This window comes from Ictalurus punctatus, chromosome 25 (genome assembly GCF_001660625.3).
Source record: "Ictalurus punctatus breed USDA103 chromosome 25, Coco_2.0, whole genome shotgun sequence".
In the NCBI taxonomy this organism is placed as follows: Eukaryota; Metazoa; Chordata; class Actinopteri; order Siluriformes; family Ictaluridae; genus Ictalurus; species Ictalurus punctatus.
The window spans coordinates 11318499-11336705 of record NC_030440.2 but is presented as its reverse complement, the minus strand read 5'-3'; the positions used below and the strand labels follow the sequence as shown (position 1 = coordinate 11336705).

General features: G+C 38.8%; 1 protein-coding gene across 2 annotated transcripts in view; it reads right to left on the bottom strand.

Moving 5' to 3' along the window:
• The window catches only part of clocka (clock circadian regulator a), a 61030-nt gene that overhangs the window by 22967 nt on the left and 19856 nt on the right, over window positions 1–18207 (bottom strand). For both annotated transcript variants that reach the window (XM_017456071.3, XM_017456070.3), the window contains 4 exons: window positions 9638–9702; window positions 9090–9551; window positions 6404–6495; window positions 121–180 (listed from right to left, as the gene is read on the bottom strand). In XM_017456071.3, the coding sequence (XP_017311560.2) occupies window positions 121–180; window positions 6404–6423 (80 nt within the window). In that variant the 5' untranslated portion in view covers window positions 6424–6495; window positions 9090–9551; window positions 9638–9702. The remainder of the gene's footprint in view (window positions 1–120; window positions 181–6403; window positions 6496–9089; window positions 9552–9637; window positions 9703–18207) is intronic.

Below are 18207 nucleotides of genomic sequence, written 5' to 3'. Positions count from 1 at the left end.
ATACTAATCATGCTGAAAACAAAACAAAAAAAGCAAGCTTGCAGCTTTAACATCTTCTCAACTCATCCTTGAAAGAATCTGGTCACTGTGATCTTCAACGATCATGCACTTCAATCTCACCGTTTTGCTTTGTCCTTTTCATCTTCCTCCATCAGACCGTCAAAGATACTGCTGTCATCCCTGAAAACAAACAAACAAACAAACAAACAAACAAAAAAATCATTACAAAAATGACATCCTGATGGCATGGCATCTATGATCAGTTAATAATTCTTCTTGCTTGCACATGCATGGTGACTTCAGTACTTTTTCCTAATCTTCCATCGAAACGCAATGATTTTTCTCCATTTCGTGATCGATTCTTCAATATCATCCACAATATGTGGAACAAAAAAAGGTTAGTTTTAAATTCAGGTTGTCCTGCTTCCTTTCCACAACACAAACCCACCTAGCCAATAAAAGACCTCCTCAACTTGAAACATGTATTTATTATCGAAACCTTTATTTTAACAAATACCTTAGCTTGTGTTAGCTTTGAAAGAGAGCAAACAATGCAAGCCTGTTCTAGGCATACTGTAACAGTATCAGTTAAAATAATTTCAGCAGCTATGGTAATGGTTTTAGGTCGGCAGTGGGAGTCGAACACAGAGCAAAACTGCACTTCAAGTCAAGCCACAGAGGAGTGCAGTGAATTTCTGCCTATATTTAGCAGCAGTTGGTATGTTCTCTGACTCAGCTGGTAATAGGGCAGAAAAAAAAAAAAAGAAAAGAAAAAAAAAAAGAGCATCTCTGGCAGTGGTGGCTCGTCCATAGGGGCAGTCCCAACAGATATACCTTTTTAAATGCATTACATTTATTCATAAATTCCTAATTTTGAACTCCATACATTTTAAATTCTGTTGAAATTCTAATGACTTCTTTTCCATCCGTTTGCTTGTTGTGCAATTGTATGGAAGCATGCATGAGCATCCCATTTATAGCTCCATTGACTTTTTTTTGCATCTAGTGGTCAAAAATGGGAACTGCAACAAGAGCTAATAGAGGCCCATTGGGACGAGAAATATGCTGCCCCATGCTTGGGAGAGGAGCAGTGGACAGGACAGACAATGAGGTTGCCAGGTTAGTTTAGTCTAAAAATACTCTATGACCAGCAAGATCTTTGTTTTATACCAAATAATGCAATAAAAATCTAATACCCTTCTTCAAACAAAGTGGAACTTCTAAACAGAAAACACACCTGGCTGAATGGAACACAGTTAAACCGTGGTACATCTAAAACCTTTCAAAACAAGCTGCCTAATCTGTATACTGGATGACCGTATGCTGTCGACGCTCAACTGTCTATTATAGGGTTACTCTAAAAATTCACAAGATAGAAGCTTACATCTTAAATCAAGTGTGACAGCCTTTTGACCTTATTTTGCTCAAGACTATGTCATTATTAATGTTCAACTGCCCCACCAAGATGGACTCTGGACACACGAGTACAGTGTAAGCTCAGAGTGCACAAAGATCATCACTCAAAGGTTTGTGACTAGACATTTGTGAAGGATTTTTCTTTTCTGAATATAAAATGTGTGCCACACCTAACATGTGGACATTCTGCAAGATCTTTCTAATGTCAAGGCCGTTGTTTTATCCTAGTGTGACTTCAAAAAACACGAAAACAAGATTTCTTCCAGCAGGGCCAATTTCTCTGAACGATACAGGCTAATCTCTGTCCTGCACCATTTTAATCCTGAACAGCTCTGGAAAAGATGAGTAGTAAGCTGAGCATGAGTCAGCGTGTATGTAGATGCAGGCCTCACTGAGCGTACGAGTTCACATGCTGCACTTTTATAGAAACAAGGTAGAGACTGTCCAAGTGTTTTTGCGTCAAAGCATTCACCCGCTCTTCAACGAGTGGGCAGGAAAATGCCAATGTGGATTTGCCATACAGATCTTTATGGAGAAAAGTTCTCAATTACTGACTGATATACCGTCAGAGCTTTGGGTCTTAACACACAGTATTTTTTCCCTTACAACCCCTTCAAGTCCCATCTACTTACTCAGTAGTTCATCTTAAAGTGCACCTATTATGGTTTTGAAATGTGCTTAATTTTGTTTTAAAAGGTCTCATAAAATAGATTTACATTCATAAAGGTCAAAAAACACTTTAATGTGCTCATAATTTAAACTGCAGCATTAACTTTTTTGTGCCGTTCAATGATCCATTCTAAAGGATTCGCTCTAAGCTCCTCCTTTCAGACAGAATACTCAGCTCTGATTAGTCAGATGTCCGAGTCTGTTGTGATTGGTCTACCGTTTCAAAAAGGAAATGCTCACTACCATAACTACTTTCAGCTCAGTCGGTCAGCGAGCAGCCAATGAAGACCAGACCCGGGGCTTTTTTTATTTTTATTTTTTTTTTTTTTTAAACAAACCTACGCAAGTTAATACAGGAAGTAAAGTCTGGAATTACTAACGACTCGTTTCAGCTGTTCAGAATCGCTTCCTTCTTTTAGGAGTCAATAACTCCGTTTGTCCTGCGCTTTGATTTTTTTTAAACTTTGCAGACGTTTTATATTCACACACACAGCTCTATAACACACTACATGAAAGGAAATATTTGAAAAACCATAATCGGTGCACTTAATAGGTGCACTCTAACTACAATGAAACTAAGCCAGAAACATATGCAGTCAGAAGAGTGGGGAATGTTAATTGGCGACGCATGCAAGGAGACTAGAAACAAAATTTTTGAATGCTGAAGCTGGTTTTCCCCGCAAAATCACACCCTAACCAGACAGCGAAACGGAAATATGAAATCTGTTTGTGTGAACTGGCATTACTAGTCTTTGTTCATGAAGTTAAACATTCATCAGTCTGAAATGCTAGACGACTTGCGGTATCATCAGCATGAGAAACCTGATAAACAGGGGTGGGGGAGGGGGATAAGACCTTACTATATGCAAAAAAAAACCTCAATTAGTGGATGCAAATCATTACTGCACATTAGATGCCATATGCCTGATCTCAAATGTGTCTATAAACGAGTGCCAACATTAGCAGGGTTTACAGCAGATCTCTAATTAGATGGTCGGATTTAGAAGTGTATTGTGTGTGCATTCACAGTAACAAGCTTTACTGACGAGACTTTCCACTGCGTCAACACGATCGACAAAAATTAAACTTCGGTTTAAAGATGTTACTGTTCCAGGAAGTAAATGAGCTCCTATGTTTATGAAGCTGGTTTAAATCCTCACTTAAGTGAAACTTTCATTTACGGTTTCTTTAATTAAAATTTAAAAGGAGTAACTAACCACCCATAAGGGAAGACCTAAAATGTGCTCAAATTGAACATTCTTTCAACACTCATTACTGTTTACCTTTATCCTTTTAAACCTGTACACGTTATACGTAGTGATTTATAATCCCACTATCTGCCGTCATCCACAAGAGGATGGGTTCCCTCTAGCATCTGATTCCACAGGTCATCCCAGAGACACTTTCCTCATCACAATCCTATGGCTTGCTCATCAGGGAACTCGACCTACTTCTAACATCTGCATTTCTGTGCAGCTGCTTTATGACAATATTGATTGTTAGAAGCGCCATACAAATAAAACTGTACCAAGTCTTCATGCCTGTCGTCCAAGCAGCAGAACACTCGAGCTAGAAAAAACAGAAGGCTTTCACCACTAGTGAGGATATTTCAATAGCAGTGCTGAAGTTAACAAATAAATAAATAAAATTGTTGGTTGCATGAATGATGAACGTGGCATGCCGTTTTAACCGACTGTGTAAACATTTACAAAAGATCAGCCATAAAGTGACTCGAGTCAGCTGGACAAACAATTGACAATCACACCTGCACTGCTTTGCTCGTGTTGCCAATTCACATGATTTGAGCATGGGTTTGTGTTTTTTCATATCCTTTAATTAATGCCAACAATATAAGTCCACTGAGCTTGATTAAATATTCTCAATTTTACTCTTAAGCCCTGACCACAGGCAGCATGAACTAGCCCAACTAGCATGAGCATGTGTTTTTGACTGAGGCTCCAAATCTCTTCTATAAGTCACTCCGGATCAGGGCGACTGCTAAACGCCGTAAACGTAATAAAAATGATCTACTTAAACTTGACTGTATATTCCATATGAAAAAGTGCAGTAATCTGTGCAAATTATATATAACGTGAAGTTGATCAAGTCGTGGTTTATGTTAGTCAGTTTTCTTACGCGTAAATGTACAAACACACACACAGGAGCATGAAGGGTTTTTTTTTTTTTACCAAATACCAAATTTCTTGTGTAAATGCTTTTACAAATGATTTACAAATAAATTTTCATATCCAGCTTGATAAATGAGGCGCATTGTTTCTGTGATCAAATACAAAGTTACACAAACATGCTATTACCTATAAAGTGGCAAGAAATTATATTTCCTTCTTATTTTTTTCTTAAGTCTACGTCAGGATCTGGTCACATGTCTGGTTCATGGTTGATCACACTTGAGGCAGTGTGTGTGTTGTTTACATAACACATTTTACAGTTTCTTAGTAGAGGTACTAACTAACTAACTAAACAACTCAACGGGCAGTCAATAATAAATGCATTACAGACTATAGTCATTATTAGCAACTCCTACTACTCACCTCTTCATCCAATGAAGGCTAAGCATGGCTAATCATTAACCCTGATGATGTTTGTGCGATGTGAAAGTGAGTGAGGACTAGAGAGACAATAGCAGCACGCCCTCGACCTCCCGATATGACAGGCTTGCGAAGCGTGATAATACAGTGCAACGACTTTGAGGAGTCACGGAGTCTGAGCTACCAACTCTAGTGGGTGGATATGAAATGACCATCAGAACGGACTGTCATGTGATTATATAAGTACCTTGGTTACCAAATATCATTACTGACATCAAGCAATAACACCACTCAGGGGTAATCATGAAATAACATAATTTTTACTAATGGCCAATTTCTTGCCATTATGATAAAAAGAGCTAACTGGTCATGTTTAAACTTTTTTTAAAATAATTTCTACTAGTCAACTAGTAGCTGCTGAAAACAACCTGCATGCATCTTGTGTATCTAGACAGCATATACAGGGATTAATGTTAATGAATGGAATATTTGCTGTTCATACGATTTGCATTTGGGTGCCAAATAGTGTAGCATAACAGTAAAGGTCATAGAGAGGAACCAATAAGATAAATAAGCACTTTCCTGGTCAACTTTACATCTGTCGATAGGTACTTAACGCTATCAGGAAAGATAAGCAGGAAGAAGAGAGCTTTTTTTCCTGGCAATGTAGTGCTGCATCAGAAACCATGGCCTTGCTGTTATACTGAAGATCAGCAGGGCTGTAATTCAGCTGTGTGAGTGCAATGTGTTTTATACAACAGTTCTATGCACAAGAAATTAATCTCAGGTAACTGACATTTCAGACACGATATGGCAAAATATTTCGTTTATTTTTTGCTCAGTCGACGAAAACAGTTCCCAAAGAAGCCACAGCTGGATCAAGCGTTGCATGTTGCCATGCCAACGCACAAACTGACTCGACCTCATAATAAATGCAGTTACGATTTCAATGTCAATAATTATTCCTGGAAATATTCCTGGAATTTTATGCAGTGAACACAGACAGGGTACAAACAGTGAAATATCTGCACTCTTGGGACACCCTTCACCCAATCAAATTAGTGGACTGGAACTAACTGTTGATCATAGTGCACCATTTTTAAAGACTGCTTTTTTTGTTGTAGTGGAGAATAACAAGTGATCTCTTAATCCCATAATCCACCCTAACGTGTGACTATTCATCAATAAAAGTTGCCAAGCCCTTTAGCGAACATGTGAGGGTATCTCGTGGCCTGGGGCCAGAAAATCTGAGGCTGAGACCACTACCTTCTCCTGCTTTCCCTTTTTATGAGAAAAGGTACAAGAAACCCCTTTTATACAAAAGGAAAAGAAGGGGGGGGGGGGGGGGGGTTAGTTCTCTTTTTTTTTAACCTCACACCCCTTTAAGCTAATGTCTTGTATGTTCTACAATAAAAACCTGCAGAAAAGTGATCAACCCTGGAATTTACACACACACACACACACACACACACAGCAGGCTTGACCAGGCAGAGAGTCCCTGCCTGCAGAGCCTGCCTACAACAGTTTCCATGGTAACTGAGCGAAAGCCCACATTAAAGAGAAGGACAGCTGTTAGGAGTCACAGACATGAAGGAGGTTACTGTGCCATTTCTGCTCACATGTAAAGTTTTCTGGGAACAAAGTGAGGTTATGCAAGGTGTAGTGAAGAACAATGACCAGAGCACAAGTTCTAATGTGAATGCACGGTTTTTCACAGCCCTCTCTCTTTCACCGTATAGAAACTGACTGTTGAGAACTGAAGGACTCACCGGTCTATGCTGGAGGTCATTTTGAAATGTGATCAGGGCTGCAGTGGGACACAGAGGAGCTTTAAGCGTGAGGTAGACATTTGTACATGGGCCTGGACAAGAAAAACACACACAAAAGCCAGAAGTGAAATTGCGTGACAGTTTATCTGATAGCGACGCATGATATAAGGAAAATGACTTTATGGTCCATTCAGACCTCATATAAACATCTATCTCGGGTGAACTGATTACACAGTGTGTGCAGAGTGCTGGTGTGAAGAATAAGGTCAAATGTGTTTTGGAGACTCTTTGTGGTCCAATCACATAAACCACTTGAAGAGATCACATTTTGTAATGCGAATGGTAATATACTCACAGAACACTTTATTAGGAACACTTGTACGGTTACTAGTTCATGTAATTTTCTACATCAGCCAATCGTGTGGCAGCAATGCAACACATAAAACCATGCAGATACGGGCCAGCAGCTTCGGGTATTGTTCACATCAACCATCAGAATGGGGATAAAATGTGATTTCAGTGAATTTGACTGTGGTATGATTGTTGGTGCCAGACAGGCTGGTTTAAGAATTTCTATAAACTTCTGATCTCCTGGGGTTATGACACAGCAGTCTCTAGAGTTTACTCAGAATGGTGCAATAAAGAAAAAAACATCCAGTGAGCAGCAGGTCCGCAGAAAGAAATGTCTTGTTGATGAGAGCGTTCATTCGAGAATGGCCAGACTGGTTCGAGCTGATAGAAAGACTACAGTAATTCAGATAACCCCTCTGTACAATTGTGGCGTGCAGAAAAGCATCTCAGAATGCAGGACACGTTGAGGCAGATGGGCTACAACAGCAGAAGACCACGTCAGGTTTCAGTTCTGTCTGCCAAGAACAGAAAACTGAAGCTGCAGTGGGCAGACGCTCACCAAATCTGGACAGTTGAATGCTGGGAAAATGTAGCCTTGTCTAATGAATATCGATTTCTGCTGAGACACACAGATGGTAGGGTCAGAATTTGGCACCAGCAGCATGAATCTATGAACCCAACCTGCCTTGTGTCAACAGTCCAGGCTGGTGGAGGTGGTGTGTTGGTGTGGGGAATGTTTTCTTGGCACACTTTGGGCCCGTTAATACCAATCAATCATCGCTTGGATGCCACAGACTATTTGAGTATTGTTGCTGACCATGTGCATCCCTTCATGGCCACAGTTTACCATCTTCTAACGGCTACTTCCAACATGATAATTCACGGTGTCACAAAGCAAAAGTCGTCTCAAACTGGTTTCAACAACATGACAATGAGTTCAGTGTTCTTCAGTGGCCTTCCCAGTCACCGGATCTGAATCCAGTAGAACAGCTTTGGGATGTGGAAGAACGGGAGATTCGCAGCATGAAAATGCAGCTGAAAAATCTGCAGGAACTGCATGAGGTAAACATATCAACATGACCAGAATCTCTCAGGAATTTTTCAAACATCTTCTGGAATCCATACCATGAAGGACTGGGGCTGTTTTAAGAGCAAAGGGAGGCTTTATTACCGTATTAGTATAGCGTTCCTAATAAAGTGCTTCATGAGTGTATGTCATGGTGCTTTCTAGATTACCCAATTACTAAACAATTACTGATAAATCAATCATCCAACAACAACTTAAGGAAAATATCTAATAAAGCAAATTACACAAACAATACTGCACCTGTTACAAGGAGACATTCAGATATTAATGAGCATGTGTGTGTTTAAGTGACGTTAACAGTTAGAGTTTGTATGAACCACAAAAGATGAAAGATGTGTCACTGTCTTTAAGCCGGGGGGGGGGGGGGGGGGGGGGGGGGGGGGTTGGACGACGACATGAGAAGATACAGCTGTCATTTTATCTTTAACTTTGTTGTTTGAGATGAATTTTTGCTTATCCACAGTAATCTGCGATCTTCAACCCATCTCTCTCTCTCTCTCATATATATATATATATATATATATATATATATATATATATATATATATATATATATATATATATATATATATGCTCCCTATATACAGTATACACATGCAAGAAACAGTATAGCATAATTGCGTTTTCAAAATAATACATGTCTCTGCATAAAATAAATAAATAAAAAGTCACAATGTGTGTCCTCTGGACACATTAATGTAGAAGCACAAATCAGCATCAATACATTTGGGATTTAGCTGCAGAAAAAGAATGGGGAGCTTAAGCATAAATAAAGACTTTTAAAAAATAAAAATAAATAAATAAAAAATACTTTCAGAAAAAGAGCAAGCCAGAGTACCTTGCTAGTTAGCTAGTATTGGCTAACTACCCAGCCAAGCTTGCTATCTAGATTATACTTAATAATAATAATAATAATAATAATAATAATAATAATAATAATATCAATATCATCATCATTTTATTAGAAATAAAGATTAAATTGATTAGTAACTCTGAGGATGAGGTTGTTTGCCTCACTGTAACTGTGGGAGATTGCAACATGATTAGTTGAGGGGGGGAGCTTGATTTCTTCTGGAAAGGTTAATTATTTTTAACTAAGTAATCTGCTATGACCATAAATAAAAAAAAATAAAAAACATGACGAAAGCAGCATAATGTACAAATTTAGTCAGGTAAAGAATCTAAAAGTACAAATTGAGAAAACATTGAGAAAAGTACAAAGTGTAAATGCAAATTGTTACTACCCACCTCACCAATAACTGTAAAAGAACCGTCTGGTCAGCTATGTTATTCAAGAAGTACAATCTCAATTGCTCACTGGAGAAGCATCCGGGGGGCATGAAAATGGGTGTTGAAAATGGCCGTCTCAGCTGTCCACTTGTAATCAGATCACCAGGTCACCTGCTAGAGGTGTTGATACGGGGTCTGAACGTGGCCTTGGTTTCATTCTGAAGCCAAACCAACCTCCAGTCCGGTGTGCAAAGTGAGAATGAGGAGCTTGTCTCAGGATGAAGTCCACCACAATAAACTTGGGCTGTGTGCAAGCGTGGCTTTGAGTCAGTTTTTCACGTGTAGTAAGGGGAGCTTAGAGAAATCCGAGAGAGGCTGTGGTTTCAAATGATCAAAAGTGTGCTGTGGGTCCCTGTGGCATGTGAATGCTTTCCAAGGTGGGTGATCACACATGTACCGCATGTCAGCAGCAAACTCCTCCTAAGAGACAATAAATAACCAACAAGTCACCTTTCTGCTTCAAAAATGTCAAACGTGTGAGGGAGGAGAGTAACAAACACACTTACTTATGTCATGACTTCCTTCAGAAATGATTCCTTTTTGCTTAGGTCCTCAGATTAGTGGTGACACCCTGAAATAAATAATTATATATTATATATTATATTATATTATATATATATATATTTTTTTAATTATTTATTATTTTTTTTTAAACATCATTTTAAATAAGAATAGCACAAGAACATTCAGGCGGTTATACCATACATGCACTAGTTGTTAGAGAGAACCCTCTTACAAACCAATACACTTCTAGCACTTACTCATTAACCTAGTAACCTTCCTGCAAGATCGCACTCATCTCACGCCTAATATCCTGATATACAGCCAAATAATAGTTTAGATAAAATTTTAAAATATCATAAATATAATAATCACCAGGTCTTTTTTTCCCCCAAACTTCTGTTCATGCTAAGCCACAGGGCAAATGAACACCCTCGGAGGAAAGCACTATCTACCCTCTTCAGTCAGTCACCTAATATTTGTGCATTTTGTGGTAATAGCAAAACTCAAGTTCAACCACTACCAGCAAAAAAGATCATTCTCTCAGAACACAATAATGAGCTTAATGGCATGTTAAAATGACTCAGGCCTGCATGTTACTTAATGGCATGCTAAACAAATTAGTGGGCAAATATCTCCAGTCATCAGTCAACATTTTCTAACAACACAATGCATTCAATTGTTTAAAATATTTTATTATGAGTTTTTTTTTTGTTTGTTTTTTTTTTTTTTTTTAAATGTCGTCACTGATGCTGCCAGGAAGTTTATAGTAACTCATAATTACTCTTTACTGTGGTGAACAGAAAAGCATCTCAGAATGCACAAAACGTTGATGTGGATGGGCTATAATAGCAGAGGACCACATCAGGTTCCACTCCTGTCAACCAAGAACAAGAATCTGAGGCCATCATAGGCACAGACTCGCCCAAACTGGAAAAAGGGCAGGTGATGATTTTTTTTTCTTCTAATCTTCCACTGTCCAGTTTGGGCGAGTCTGTGCCTGTTCCTGTTCTCGGCTCACAGGAGTGGAACCTGATGTAGCCCATACATCTTAAGGTTCAAGGTTTTGTGCATGCTGAGATGCTTTTCTGTTCATCACGGCTGTAAAGAGTGATTATAAGAGTTACTATATCCTTCCTGGTAGCTCGAACAAATCACATCATTTTCCGCTGAACCTCTCTTAACAAGGCGTTTACACCCACAGAACTGTCGCTCGATATGTTTTTTTTTGTTTTTCGCATCATTCTGTGTAAACTCTAGAGACTGTTGTGTGTGAAATTCCCAGGAAATCAGCAGTATCTGGAACAATCAAACATCCATGCCACGGTTAAAGCGAACATTGACTGAAGCTCTTGACCCATATCTGCATGATTGGCTGATTAGATAGCTGTAAGAATGTGCAGGTGTTCCTAATGAAGTGGACAGAGTATTATCATATAAATATGAATTTCTTGTTCCCATTTATATGTGGCAACATTTCCAAAGCACTTTCAGCTTCCTCACAGTACACAGTACCACTTTCTGCAGCACATTTCAATGACGAGGTCTTCGATTTGATTTTGGAGAATCAAAAGGGCTCATGAAGTCCTTGTCTTGTTATTCAAACACTACCTAGAGGTAACACTCGTTTGCATAAAAAAAATTTCAGCTTTGCTTTACTGAACTTTTGCCATGGTGCAAAAATTCAGCAAAAACCCTCTTCCAACAAATCATAAACCTAAGATTTATGATGAATAAATCACTCGCCAATAAAGACGTACAGTATACAGATATAGCACAGCAGATACCCAACTGGGATAGTGTTTAGTTTTTATTCTGTTAACTATGCTATAGTTTAAATCTTCTTAATCTAATCCTAGTCCCTTTGTAATCTCTCCATCAGGTCTGAAAAAACACAAGTCCATCCGTGAAGAAGCCGAAGAAGCGTCATTACGTAGAGATGTGTGGTGCTTAACCATTTAATTAACTTCATAAGGAGGTATTTTTCGCCATGATAATGTTCATTTCTGATAGGATCATTAATAGATCCGACATTAAAAGCTGTACCCTTCATGAAGCAACACAGAAGAGACAGCTGAACAAGAGAAACCTGTCATTTTCAAAAAATAATAATAATAATTAAATAAATAACACGGGTAAGAAAAAGGACACTTGTTCTCTTGTCATTCAATGACTGTTCAGAAGCAGCACTTTAAACACTGGCAATTATATTACTCCATTTATAGGAAAGCTAATGCCACTCAAATTGAACCTCTCATGGGTCACACCCAGATAGCGTACTAGTCGAGGTGGGAGTGAAATATTTGCTCACTGAGCCTGGGACAATAGATCTCTGTACAGCAAGAGTGCCCAAGCCCAAGAGGCAGAAATATATCAGTTAACCAAAGTTTCCCTTACTATCCTTAGGCAATTACGAGAAAAGACACACTGGTGACTCTTAGTTTGGGGAGAGGAAGCAATATAAAGCTTTGGGGTGAGAACACACACATGCATCATAATGCATAACAGGCATAACTGTGGCTGAAGAGAAAAATGACATCACAATTAGGATCATCTACAAGGCGGCAAGCAAACTAAGGGTCAACCGATGTGGGTTTTTTTCTGGGCCAATACATATACTGATTATTAGTAATCAAGGACACCGATGACGATATTCACGTACCATAAATTTGCAGCATGAAAATTTACAAGAATACATTTCTTACTCACAACGGACATTAAATAAACCGTTATATAATGTTTACCGTTATAACAATAGAAAAAAAATTAAGTACTCTGAACAAAAACTGTGTGAAAAGTTGATTGAATATTCACAACAGATCATAACAGACCAAAAGTTCACGCACAGGTACTGTGGGATGAGACCACAGAGGGCTTTACAGGTCAGCAAATAATCTTTTTAATCAATGCAAAGTTTTACTGTGATCCAACGACTACTGGCCTCTGATCTGCCTGTGTTACCATACCATAGATCACAATATTACCTTGAATATATTGATGGACTTAAGGGAAAGGCTCTTTCCTGGTTCAGGTCTCATCTGTCTGACTGTTGTCAATGTGTGAAACGTTAATTGTGACAGCTCTATTCGTACAAAAGTAACATTTGGTGTTCCACGAGGCTCCGTTGAAATTATTTCATAAAACATGGAATTATCTTCCGCTGCCTATGCTGCTGATGTGCAGCTGGATGTTTCACCCAAACATACAAAATGACATACACCAACTTAATAAAGCTGAGGAATGGGTAATCGACTTTATCCTGTGCTGTTTCAGTATTATGATCTAAAAGGTCTAAATCCAAAGTGAAAGCAAGTCCAATGAAAGCTCTATGAAGTTCACATGGGTCATGGTCAGGTTTGGTACTCGATGGTTTTAGAACCACCAAGTTAAAATAATTAGGTACACAGCTAGAAGCTTATTATTGTAACAGGAGGTTTGATTGCCTCTGGTAGTAGTTCCTTAAGAAAATGTGTAGGTGTCAAATCTAGTACACAAGTTTAATTAAGTCTGTTGGTTTGGGGTAAAGGATTCCAATGGTTCCACTAAAATGGTTATATTGGTGTCTTAAATAGTATAAAATTGTTACAAATCACTTTCGAAATTTTCTGTCTAATGTTTTCAAATTTGTCATGAAAATCAAAAGTCAGAGCTAGTATACACTCACTATCAGGTATCTATACATCTGTGTCCCATCACTCCTAGTGTGAATCGGGAATTATTTTTATGATCTTCCATGAGAGTGGGAGTTTGCAGCGGTTTTTCTATAGTTGATGAGCTTTCCTTCCATGAAATCTGGAGCATTACCAGTTTCATTCGATGCTATTTATGTTCTAAATGAGTGGTTTTAAAATGCAAGCTTGATCATCATACCAAGGTGTGAACTGAAGGCAGAAAGCTGAAGGTTATCTTTCGTTACTGCAGTAACGAGTAGCTGTTTCGATAAATGTTATCACAAGCCTTGCATTAGAGTAAGGACAGCTTTTCAGATAGCGCAAAGCAGCAATTACTGTTTAACTCCAACACCACAGCAGGTTAGTCTGGATAAACCTAAATCAACGCACAACATGAATTCCAGTAAAACCTAGACGTCACCCCCATAGACTTAAAGTCAACAAAAAGCACTAATCACAGGCAACAAGAGTGGGAAGCAAATTTTAATCTTATGTTCAGCATCATACATCATCATAGAGTAGAAATCCCATTCATCCATTACAGAGGCTTCTAGAATATTACTCAAACTGAAAAGGAAAAAAAACCCAAAAACAAACACCATCTGTCTTGAAGCTCATTAAGAATGATAGCAGACCCATACACAAACACATTCCTAAATACGCCCACATAAACCTGTCTTTAGAGTGATGATCCATCTATGTGACGTTATCCAGGGTAGTGTTTTACATAAAGACAAACCAGATTGTCATAATTGCTGCAAGAAATATTTGAATAAATATCGAACCTGAGAAACAACTTGACATGTTGTTACTCTACTGACTTTCCTGTCTTATGCTCTCGTATTTTCAATTGGTCACGTTTTTAAATGGGTCATAAATTCTTCATAAAATTCAAACAAACTTTACAGGAACATTTTAATCTGGCTGCCCGAAAACAGTTTTGCACACAGTGCTACGTGGTGTAAAATTATCAGTGCTGCCATTGACTGCAACAGCACCATTATGGTATTATATTCGACCTATTTAATTCTTTATTTAATGATCAATGCACCGAATATAAAAATATATAAAATCAATAATTTTTTTTAACTAAACATTGCAACAAAAATAAAACAAGTCTTTCTGAGCAGAAGAGCACTTAATGCTATACTACTTAAATTAAATATTGATATTAGATTATAAACAGAGAAACTATCCAGAAACTATCCATGATGCATTAGGACATTTATTGCTTGTAATCAGGGCACTTCACTGTTCCTGACTCAAGCAGATTTCAGACAGTTCATGCTATAGGACTGCTTAGTGGCCTTCTCCAAATGTGGGAGATTACTAAACTGACATGCACATATACACTCATACTGACAGAACAGTTTGAATTTTGAATCTGTTTCGAGAACACCAGCATGAATTGTCATCCACGAGACCCACACAAGCCAAAGTCTCAAAAGTGAGGAAAGCGGTCATGAAGCACTTATGGTAGACAACAACCTCCACGAGAAAGCAAAACTATTGATAAAAGCCAGAAAATAGGAGGGAAAAAAAACGTAAGAAGCAGCCTGCGACAGAGAAGGTGAGAAAGAGAAAGGGGCCATGAGGCAGTGGTTGCTGTAGTGTGAGCATGCTGTGGTTTTGTAACCGTGATGTCACCGAATGCTTCACTGACCCGCTGACCCAATGACCTACTTTCCTTCCTCTGCCGCTCGCACGCTCTGAGATTTAATCTCTACTCAACAGTGAGACAGCCTGAGCCACTTCTGTCTCTAAGGCAGTGACATTCCTTCCTGAGGCACACCTAATGTTTCTCCAAACCCATTACACACTGTTCCTTTACTGAAAGGATGGTGTGAGGGAGTGAAGATTCAGGAAGCTGTCACTGAGAAAAAGCTGCCAATTAAAACCGTAAAGCAATGCTGTCTTCAACAGCAACAACACACATTCATCTATATGTCCAAGTGAACTAGGCAAATGTGTTGGGGGGGGGGGGTTTCCCGGTTTACACCAGGTCACCTCCTCATGACCACATGAAACAAATTCCTCTGCGGCCACATTTACATACAATCCTCCCTCCCTTATCTCACACATGCTGCTCTTTCATATATCCCTGCAAACTTCTACAGATGTACAATATCAACAGATATTAAATGAAAACCTGACTGCCTCTAACAGAAGGCTTGAAATGGGCCATGGTTGGATCTTCCAGCAGGACAATGATCCAAATCATACATCAAAATCAACACAAACATGGTTTATTGACCACAAAATCAAGGTCCTGCCATGGCCATCCCAGTCTCCTGACTTAAACCCATAGAAAACCTGTGGAGTGAACTGAGGAGGAGAGTCCACCAGCATGGACCTTGAAATTTGAAGGATCTGGAGAGATTCTGTATCAAGGAATGATCTCGGATACCTTGCCATGTATTCTCCAACCTCATCAGGCATTACAGGGGAAGACTCAGACCTGTTATCTTGGCAAAGGAAGGTAGCACAAAGTATTGACTAAAAGGGTGAAGATAATCGTTGCACACCTATATTTAACAAAGTATCTTTCTATTCTAAACCTGTTTTATTTACAATTCTTTGATATCCATGAGAGCAGAGTATTTTGGGGAATTTTTTTGAACAAAAGATCAAACAATAAAGACAAGTTTTCACAGCCTTTTTTTGCTCATATTTACCAAGGGTGCCAATATTAGTGGAGAACACTGTATGAATCTTCCCCCACACATAAATACGTTAAGGTTAAACGTAAAGTCTAATACCAAATAGTGTACTCACTATTCAGGCAGGCAGCACACATTTGTCTAAGGCCTGGCAATCCATCCATTCGCACACAAACACTGCAGTAACAATTTAAATCACCATATATCTGCTTGCTTCCACCTCACTCTCATTCAGCTTAAATACTACACAACTTTCTGTTTGCATGCCAAGAGCCCACACACCCTGGGCATTTTCATCACAGACTCTGCAAGTCTCTGCAAGCTCTTTGGGTGTATGCGTGTGTGTTCTCTCAAATGTAGGTCAGTGAAGCTTTGAGTCACTCCAACACGGATCCTCAGTGCCGCCCGGTATGCACGGTGCCATGACAACGGCGCCTGTCAGCAATGCCATAGCAACCGCTCACACCAGCAGGGGTAAAAATAGACACTGAATTCCTCCACAGAAGAAATTCCCTCCTTTCCCCATCTCTCTCTCTCTCATTCCCAAGCATTCAGGTATACAGACCGTCTCCCACGTCAACAGAACCGGAGTTCCCTCTAACGCACTTTTATTACGAATCCAAAATCAGGGTCAAGGTGGTGGGATGGTGATGATATTCCCTACACAACATTTTTTGTTAAAAACCTTTGCACTTGCTTTATATGACTCAGCAAAGTCTGAAAAAAATGGGAGGGGGGTGGGGGAAGAGAACTTCCCAGTTTTCCCAAACTTTCCAGTCTGCATACCATCAGTTCCTCTTAATAGTACAAATTTGGGGTGCACATGTAGGCTTTTCCACCATGGTGTTTGTCTACCCAAAGTAACAGCCTGCAAAGATTGGGTATCGACTGCACTACAGTGGATTCTATAAATATTTACCCCCTTGAATGATTTACCACCTGAAAATTAATTGGACTTTATTTGGATTATGGCATGAATCTACACAAAAAAATAATAATAATTTAAATAATTATACATTATATTGAAGTCAGTAGTAAAACAATAAATCAATGTAGTTTGCAAAATGATTTGCAAATAAACATTTTTTTAAAAAACATAAGCATGAAACCCAGACATTAGTTCTGAGGCAACCATCAGCCATCAGAAATCACAATTAGTCAAATCTGTGTGCAATTAAAGCATCGCGTGATCTCAATACACCTATTCCTGGAAGGGGCCCAGAGTTTGTTACAGAACATACCTAAACAAACCACATCATTAGGACCAAAGAGTTCTCAAACAAGTCCAAGACAAAAGTTCTGGAAAAGTATCAATCGTGCTTTTGTTATTTGGTTATAAAAAAATAAATATCCCAACCCACAGAAAACCATTAAATCCATGATTATAAATTGGAAGAACATGGAATAAACAACTACGACTCAGCTTAACGTAGGCTGTCCACCCAAATTCAACACCCGGGTAAAAAGGGGATTAGTCAGAGAAGCAATTCAAATCAGCACAATATGGCTCCCTAGGCAACGTAATGACCAATTTGTGGGATAACAAATAATGTCATGTGGTAAACATCATTTGCTGATAATGAGTTCAAACTCTTCTGTTTACTTCACACACACGCATATACATGAAATCATTAAACCTGTGTGTACAACTGAAATAAATTTGTTCAAATTGTATAAAATCGCAGTAATTAATCACCAGTTAAACGTTCTGAAGCCACCAATCAAAAGTTCTCATGAGTGAGTTTCCTTACACATCAATTACACAAACTCAGGATCTCTCTCAGGATACAACCATTTCTAACTGACGAACTGGATTTTAATGAATGCCACATTGTGTAAAAGCTCCTACAAATGATTTACGGATAAACCCGTTTGTATCCAGGTTGATACAATCAGGACAATAATACATGGACAATAATAATCTGATATTAACCCATTTAAGACTATACTCAGATTAAGAAACTAGCATGTAAACAGCGATTATTGATGACTTTAATCCGACTAGTCATACTATGAGTAAACACAAATGGAATTAAGACATGTGGAGTATTCCTGGTTTAGTCACATTATGGATGTGCATTACCGACACGTACACACATCAATCACACTATTAAGGTCGTGTGGGAGTTTTCACCGCATTTTGCGGTTGAGCATTTACACGGCAGTGCTCAACCGTTAGACGGCAAACAAGAGAGCATGGCTGTGTCCCAAACCACATACTTACCTGCTACAATATAAAATAGG